This window comes from Poecilia reticulata, chromosome 9, assembly GCF_904066995.2.
Source record: "Poecilia reticulata chromosome 9, P_reticulata-male-v2, whole genome shotgun sequence".
NCBI lineage: Eukaryota > Metazoa > Chordata > Actinopteri > Cyprinodontiformes > Poeciliidae > Poecilia > Poecilia reticulata.
Window position 1 is genome coordinate 34,007,328 of NC_088838.1, and position 8,586 is coordinate 34,015,913.

Genomic DNA, 8,586 nt, shown 5'->3' on the forward strand with positions numbered 1-8,586 from the left:
TTGGAAAAAACTTTATTTTTTGTGCCACTACAGGGTCTGCAAAGTTGTAACGTTAATTATCTCACTGTGAGATGGGGCCACCATTTTATCATTTGTTACAGTTGTCTTTTTTTGTCCAAAGAGGGTAACATTTTTAAATTAAAGGCTAAAGAGAGATTGTTGACGTTTTGGAATAAATGTACAATACATGATGAATATTGCAGTGAGAATTTTAGACAAAACATAATTTCTTTTTTCAAAATAACACCTGCAATTCATTTTTGGGAAAACATCTCAATATAATAAATATTGTACACAAGTGTAAATATTGTCATTTAACTTTAAATTAAAATTGGAAACCTTTGTAATCTAAAATGCCTGTTTTTCTGTAAACTGGAAGTTAACAGCTTACAATAAAGCTGTTAACTTTTCTGTAACAGAAAAGTTAACAGCTTTATTATAATAAAGCTGTTAACAATAAAGCTGTTAACAGCTTTATTGTTAACAGCTTTAACAGCTTTTAACAAAGCTGTTAAAGCTGTAACTTTTCTGTAACAGAAAAGTTAACACAATAAAGCTGTTAACTTTATTGTTAACTGCTATGGTTACGAACAGCTTTATTGTAATAAAGCTGTTAACAATAAAGCTGTTAACTTTTCTGTTACAGAAAAAGCTGTTAACAATAAAGCTGTTAACTTTATTGTTAACTGCTATGGTTACGAACAGCTTTATTGTAATAAAGCTGTTAACAATAAAGCTGTTAACTTTTCTGTAACAAACAGAAAAGTCAACTTACACACTTGATGTCTTTGATGTTTTTAATGTTTTTATATTTACTTGTTATCTATCCATTAATGTCACATACTGTTTTTATTTTTTCTTTAATTATGTAAAGCACCTTGAAATGCCTTGCTGTTGAAATGTCCTAATCAAATGAAATGTGATTGATTTCGATTGAACCGTAAGTTAACGGTTCTGTAAATTCCCTTCGGCAGTGAAGGAGACACTAACGGCTGTAGCTGTTAACGGCTGTTGATATGGGCTCTTTGCAACTAAGGCGCTGACGTCACACCCGCATGCGCGTAGTGCGGCTCATTTCCTTCCGCTTTGAGTGACCATGACCGCAAGGAAAGACAAAATCGTATTTCAAAAACAATCTAAGCAATACCATGAACACTGTTGTGTTCCCCGGTGCACAGCGTCTTCCAAATATAACGGCCGTTTAAGTTTTCATAGATTTCCATGCGATCCTGACTTAAGAAGACAATGGCTAGTAAATATTCGTCGCGACAAATTCAAGCTAACAACACATAGCAAAGTTTGCAGCCTTCACTTCACTCCGGATCAGCTTCTTCAACCTAAAACTGCCGGAGGGAGAAGAAAGGTAAATAAAGGAGCCTCCCTGAGTTATTTCAATGGAACAACTTCTGTGTTCAGCCTGAAAGAGCGAGTGTATGGGAACGAGTGAGCAGACCAGAGCCAGACAGCATTGAAACTGATCCGCCTGTGCAATGCACTTCTGCCGATCACGATTATTGCTCCGTCCCAGAACCAGCTGGCCTGGACATGGCAATAAATGAAAATGATAAATTAAAAGAAGAAATAAAAGCCCTAACAACCCAGATCGAAGAACTGAAAATTCAATCTACCTTTGGATTACAGCGGTTCGCAGGGTCCGATGATGACATCCGATTTTACACAAGGTAAGCTTGTACACTGCAACGAACCTTTTCTTTTTTTAAATGTGGGTTACTTGCCCCACCTTTGATTTTTTTTTAATTATTATTAAATGTGTCTTAATTCAAAAATACAATAAACACACTTACATTTCGTGTTAAAGTCACACTTGTTAGGTCACAGGTATCAATTTTCAGAAATGTTTTGTATTTGCTGAACCTGCTATGCTACATATATCAAGTGAAAATAAAAAGTATGTAATGTTACTGAAAGTATTTTGCATTTTTCTAACATTAAATATTAGAATTAATACAATCTACTGCTGTAGTTTCAAAAGATTTTTAACTTTTTAAATTTAATTTATTGGGTGTTTGGGAACCGTCCTTTTAAAGTATTTATATTATTGAATAAGTAAAAGTTCTGGTTACTTTATCCTTTACTTTACTTTTGTATTATTAAAAATAATCTGAAATGTTATTATGTTGTGTACCAACAGATTTTCAAGTTATCGTCACTTCATGTTGTTTTGGGGGCTTATTGAACCTTCTGTCCACAAAATGATTCGCTCATCAAGAGTCAGAGCTGTGGAGGGAAGCGGCGAAACAATAACTGCTGTCAGAGCAGCACACATGGTTGGTAGCTTCCACAAGTACACTTTGTATATGCAATAAGAACTTTTACTACAGATTATAGAGGAATATGTTATCTTCAGAAAGTGCTGCTTGCATATCATCACAAATTTCTGATAATTATTGAGTCAGTATGTAATATATTTCATTAAACTGAGATAAGGGTTAAATAAGTGAAAATGAGTAGGAAGAAATGAACAAACTGAAAAGTAGTGGAAAGCTAATTATTCTGTTCTTTGTTATATATACACATTTTCTCTTGTTCTATTGGTTACTATTGTTTATGATAACCTCTTTGAAGTACATAAGTAAATAAATATGGATTTTTATACATTTTGAATGTATTTTTGCTTTTTCTTTTATCAGAGGCATTCCTTGCAACCCATTGATGAGCTGTTCCTGTTCCAGATGTACCTGGCTGCAGGGCTTAAGGAAAGAGACCTAGCAAACCAGTTTAATATTCACATTTCTACTGTAAGCTGCATTATTTGTTCATGGACCAATTACTTGTACACTCTTTTGGGTTCACTATGTATCTGGATTGATACAGAGGACATCCGAGCTCAACTCCCTGGTGACTTCAAAGATTTTCCTGACATTCAAGTGATAGTAGATTGCACTGAGCTCAAATGCCAATCTCCTGCTTCTCCTCTCCTCCAAAGTGAGATGTTTTCCAAATACAAATCTCACTGCACAATGAAAGGTCTGATCGGAATGGCTCCCCATGGTGCAGTGACCTTTGTTTCTTCACTCTATGAGGGGTCAATAAGTGACAAAGAGTTGTTTATGAGGTCAGGGTTGGCTAATCTTCTTACTGAGGACATGGCCATAATGGTAGATAAAGGATTCCTCATCTCTGAGTATGTGAAGTGCAAGGTATACTGTCCACCTTTTCTCAGCAAGAAAAGGCAGATGCCAGCTCAAAATGTTCTTCAGACTCAGAAAATTGCACGTCTCCGAGTGCACATTGAACGGGTAATCCGAAGAGTTAAAGAAAACAAACTCTTTGATTCAATTATCCCTTTATCTATAGTTGGCTCCATTAATGAACTTTTTGCAGTGGCTTGCCTCCTTATCAATTATCAAAACAAACCTCTGGTCAGGGCATGGGCTACATAAAGTGAACGAATGTGTCGTCCACTTTAGGCGTTTCCCAATCCTTGTCCTAAAGGCACATTTCCCTGATTGCAGTTCAGCAAATGGCTGTTATTTATCAAAATCAGTAAGCAGATGATAAATTGGAGAAACAACTAAAACATTTTATTTTGATGGGATGTGCATAAGACTGAGATAACCTGTCGTGAACATAAGAGTCTTTATGAATGTTGTCATGAATTCTCATTTGTTTAATAACACTTTTAATGGAAACTTCTCAGTTGCATTGAAAGCCCGTTAAAAGTAATAACTTTGCATTACTGTGTCATTTACAAAATAATACAAAGTTAGCACTTTAATGGACTTTGATTGCAACTTTCAGAGAAACTTTGCATTAAAAGTGTCATTATTTACCGAATAACACTTCATGACAAAAGTCAGACATTCATAAAGACTCTTTCATGTCCATGACAGGTGATATGTCATGTTTATGATGGTATGTCAATCTTATGCATACCGTCAAAGTGTTACCTAAAAAAATTGCATTTTCTCAGATGTGTAAGTTTTGTAAAAGGAATGAGTTATCGCAGAAGCAGTCAAATGTATTTGTATTTCTATTATGTGTTAATTGAATGTTATCAAATTTTATAAATGTGATTGTAAATAAGCATTTTTCTCATGTAAACCTGGTAACAAAGCTAAAGCAAAATTAAATTGACAGTATTGACAATAGTGCAACTTGAGATTTGTTTATTTTTTGCATTTAGTGAAACCTTACTTTTTTGCAAAAAAAAGGTATGTCTAAAAGAAAATTGCAAGGACTTGCAAGAACTTGCAAGGATACAATGACATTTACTAAAATAAATAAAAAGGCACAGATGGACTGTTACAGTCTCTCAATGAACATTGATGCTCAAACCACAGAATGATTTGAGTGGCCTACAATCAAAAGACAAAAACAAATGAATGCAGGTGGAAAATTTGCCTGAGTAGCCAAACATTTACCACTATCACAGAATGACAATGTCACACGTCATGTGCTGCACGTTTCATTGAGAGATAGTTTTGCATGTAAATGTTGAAATAGAAGTGGTCACATCTCTGTCTGATTATGTTTTGAACTTCCATGTCTGGATCTAGTCGCTGCACAAAGAAATCCTCCTGTGCCCAAACAAAGAAGTCACACCACATAAGACCAGTAACAAGAAGCTGGCCTTGTACTTGCCAATAGTAAGCATGAGTTTTCTTTAATTTGAAAACTCCATCTGACATCTGCAAGTACTTGCAGTCAACATAACTTCTTACATTTGGGCATTTAATTTCAACCAAGCCAAATGATGGTGTTTCCTTGGGGTCATAAACGAGGCCATCAGGAGAGGCACCTAACCATGGGGCTTCAGGGTGAATTACTAGCCCACAAGGTGAATAATTCACATTACAGCGGTGGGCGTATTCTTTTGCTGCCTGAAACTCCATGTCAGAACCTCTTCGCATTTCAGCTGTTTCTTTGGTACCCCTGATTATTCGCTCTGCCAGAGATTCAGCAGTGGTGGGACCTCTCACATAACACACTTCCCTAAATCTTGACGAGGTTATTCTTGATTGTTGCAGCATGTGCCACTCATGAACACAGCTCTGGTCTCGTGTTGATGTCTGAATTCTGTCAGCCATATCAAATGATAACTGCAAACTCTGCAAATGAAAATGTTCCTCTAAAGTGCAAACCCAGGCACACTCTGATGGTGACAGATGATGACTACAAAGTGGAAGAGAAGGAGAAGGTGGAGCATGGTGATGTAACTCTATACATCGGGTTAAGAGTTTGGGTTGCTGATAGGACAGTACACTTCCTTTTTGCACAAGTCCAAATTCAGAATCTACAAGCGGCTTCTCCACACTCATCCCCATGGTTGTCACCAGCGGCTTCTCCCGGGAATCCAAATCGCTGTACGTCTCTGCCACTCGAAGCGCAGACAGGTCAGGAAGAGGGCCAGTCATTCCCCTGAAGAGTGTACTCCTATAAGTGAGAAAAAAACAAAAACAAAAAAAAAACACATGTATTTAACTCAGGGCTAAAATATATAAGGCAGCAAGACATGAAAATTAAGCATTATGAACATTATTTACCTTAATCCTCCTTTAGACAGTCGGCCCTGTACAGGCTTCACTATCACCATCTTGCCAACTGGACCAGGTTTTACACCCTTTGAAATAGAAAAATAGAGACATAGTGTTTATAACAGTCTTCATCATGTGTTCTCAAGTCAACGTCAAGTGCAACTTACATTTTAATGCTGTACTTAAAATGTACAACTTTATAAATTATACCGTATTTTTATATAGTATACATTTCAGTTTACTAAATAGTTTAGAAAACTACCAAAAAAATATTTTGTACTTTATTTTAAAATAAACCTACAAAATAATTTTTGCATTTTTAAAGTCATTATATATAAGTACTATAAAAACATAATTAGTTGCTAAGCTTTACTGCAACACAGATATCTCACTGAAATATTTTTGATGAAACATGGCATGCATGTGCACAGTTTTAAAACTTACAGCAGTTCTGGGTTTGTGCCATTGCTGTTCTGTTTCAGTACAGCTATGAACTGGAGGAACGACTGGGACACTGAGCTGGGAGAAGTGGGCAGTCTGGAACAGCAGAGCCACTATATGGTTGCACAATGCAGTACCAGCCACACAGGAACAACTGCATGTCACCATGATGACTGGAACTGCATCTCTGAGAACTACCTGTTGAGAGATTATTTTCAGTCATTACATTTTATTAAGACTTTGCTTTCAAATTGTTGGCACAAAATGGAGTGCCCTCCTTTAAACTGTTAAAAATATTGTGCTCAAATGGAATTTGTGTTTTATCAGTACAGGAAGTAATAACAGTCATAATCAATAAATCAGAATATGCTTTTGATGAGATCTGTTTATGAGATTTATCAGTTTGCCATATTAACATGATGTAATACAATAATATTTTGTCAGCTGTAACTTATTTCTGTAAATTATTATAATTAACAGAAATAAAAGCTTAACCAATTTTTTTGCAAAACAAATGAACTTATAAAATGCATTTGATTTAGTGAATCAAACTACTGACATTAATGAACTTTTGAATATTACATTTATTGACCATGACTGTACATTTGGCGATAAACTTTGATATTTTAGAAATACTTCCCATATTTACTAAGTGAAACTTTAAAGAAACTTTACAGACCAGCTTCTACAGACATAAAACGACAAACTGATTCACAATCAATATTAAAACAATACGGAGCTGGTCTTGTTTTAATGTTATAATGAAAAATAATAATTAAAAATGTGAAGAGGCTGTAAACACAATCCCATTTGAGCTCTTAACAAGAAGCATGCAAACGAAATAATACGGACGCCTTAAGGAACACGACCATATATTTATCAAATTAACAACTTTGAACCACAACATTCAGCTGAACTCAAACTCAAACAAATTACCAGTGCTCCCCTACTTTTAAGTTATGGGGCTTCTCGTGCTTCCTCATGCTTCGGAAGCAAAAAGCCCGAACCGTAATCTCCCCCGTTACTTGGTCTCTGTTTGACACTAACGACAACGAGCACATAGAAAAGCAATACACTTAAAAATAAACACAAAACGTAAGAACATTGTCCGTTAGAAAGAACAATAATGTTTAGATGAATAAATAGCACAATTGTATAAGTAAAATGTCTGAGAATATTGCTAACTAGCATTAGCATAGCTAATGTTAGCCACGGAGTTTAAAGAACTTTAAAGTAGGACTCACCTTCATATCCATGGGTATATGAGGAGACATACATCTTAAAACCTTTTTCCAATTTGCTTGATGGGGCTTTGGATCCAGCCTTACAAATACGATGTACATCGTTAATTGTTAGCTTTGGCAAATCCTGCAAACACCTACTGTAAAATGACATTTGTAATAGACCGGAAAAAACCGAGCCGCTTTAACCCGAACACGGAAGCTGAGGTGCAAAGAGCCCATTCGGGTGGAAGCGCCAGTCCTGTTAGCGAACTGCCTTAAAGCTCAGCTGGCGAACAAAAACCAGACATTATTGGGGGCGTTTACACGACAACGATCCAACAAAAACGGCACTTTTGTTCCGTTTTTGTTGGATCGTTTACACGATAACGTTCTGATTACGATCTGTGTTTACACAGTAACGGTGCACATCGAAAACGTGTAATGCTCTCGCTGCGCCTAGCTGGTGCTAGGTTCTTTGAAACTTGGAAAGTGGGCATGTGTTTAAAAAAAAGTTGTACTTGAAGGCATGTGGATTTCCGTGAGAGAACACGCATTGTGTGTGTCTGATTAGGGCGCATGCAGTTGGAAAAAGTGGGATAACTTTGAGCTTTCACGGTGTCTGTAGCGCCCCGGACTGGAAGCTGTTTATTGTTTTTACCTTGGAATGGCCAACAGTCTGTTATTCCTATATCAATTTGATAAAATAGGAGTTCCCGCACGTCCCATATCCGTGTCCTCTGTTACCCTTTTCAGCAGTTAAAACAGTTTTATCCGTCGCTAACAAGTCGTAACCTGTTTTTCCGAGCCGCCTTCAAACGCAACATGAACGCTGAGACGCTCGCGCTGGGTTTACACCTGTGAGGCAGCGGGAGACCTGATGCTGCTGCTGCTGCGCAGGTGTGTTAGAATCATGGCAGCAAACCAGAATAACATAAACTGCACAGTTTTTCCCCCGAACTAACCGACTGAGTTGATAAAGCTGTTGGATGCAGGTGATGATAGCTAAAAGATGACTGGCTAATATCAACACAGCACGTTAAGCTTGTTAACAAGTAGCCTGTAGGCTACTGATGTTGTCTATGTTCAGCAACGTAGATTCATTTTGCCCCCCAAAATAAGTCGGTGCCTCCTGTTAAACTCGTCTGGTCCGGGCTGGTCCTGGTCCGTAGTTCTCTAGATAAGAGCGCTGAACAAGCAGCCGTGTATTTTGCCACCTGGACGGAGCGGAGCGGTGAAGAGACGCTGAGGGAACCGAATCTGATGGGGAAACAGTAACACCAGCATTGTGAGTAGTTTCTTCTTCTTCTGTGGATTGTAGGAAGCAGCTATGTTTTGCCTCATACTATGCATGAGCTGGGGATTCTCTGGAAGAAAAGATCCGTTTTCTCGGTTTACACGACAACGGAAAACGTTACGTTTCAGAA

The 8,586-nt window shown here is 37.2% G+C and overlaps 1 protein-coding gene and 1 long non-coding RNA gene across 2 annotated transcripts; one reads left to right on the plus strand and one right to left on the minus strand.

Annotated features, from left to right (window-relative positions):
• The first annotated feature begins 1,252 nt into the window (after positions 1–1,252).
• Positions 1,253–4,120, plus strand: LOC145552921 (uncharacterized). Its single transcript, XR_014089055.1, has 3 exons — positions 1,253–1,682; positions 2,153–2,288; positions 2,652–4,120. It is a non-coding gene; the product is annotated as an uncharacterized LOC145552921 (long non-coding RNA).
• Positions 4,114–7,398, minus strand: LOC145552915 (uncharacterized). Its single transcript, XM_081611003.1, has 4 exons — positions 6,890–7,398; positions 5,943–6,137; positions 5,508–5,584; positions 4,114–5,397 (listed from the first exon to the last, which is right to left on the minus strand). Exons 1-4 carry the CDS (start codon positions 6,998–7,000, stop codon positions 4,407–4,409), a joined length of 1,374 nt encoding a protein of 457 aa, XP_081467129.1. The 5' UTR covers positions 7,001–7,398; the 3' UTR covers positions 4,114–4,406.
• Between the last annotated feature and the right edge of the window lie 1,188 nt (positions 7,399–8,586).

Coding starts and splice junctions, on each gene's coding strand:
- LOC145552915 (XM_081611003.1), bottom strand. CDS start 7,000: ATGTGCTCGTTGTCGTTAGTGTCAAACAGAGACCAAGTAACGGGGGAG. Junction 6,138..6,889: donor AGAAGCCCCATAACTTAAAA/GTAGGGGAGCAC, acceptor ATCTCTCAACAG/GTAGTTCTCAGAGATGCAGT. Junction 5,585..5,942: donor GGCACAAACCCAGAACTGCT/GTAAGTTTTAAA, acceptor TCTATTTCAAAG/GGTGTAAAACCTGGTCCAGT.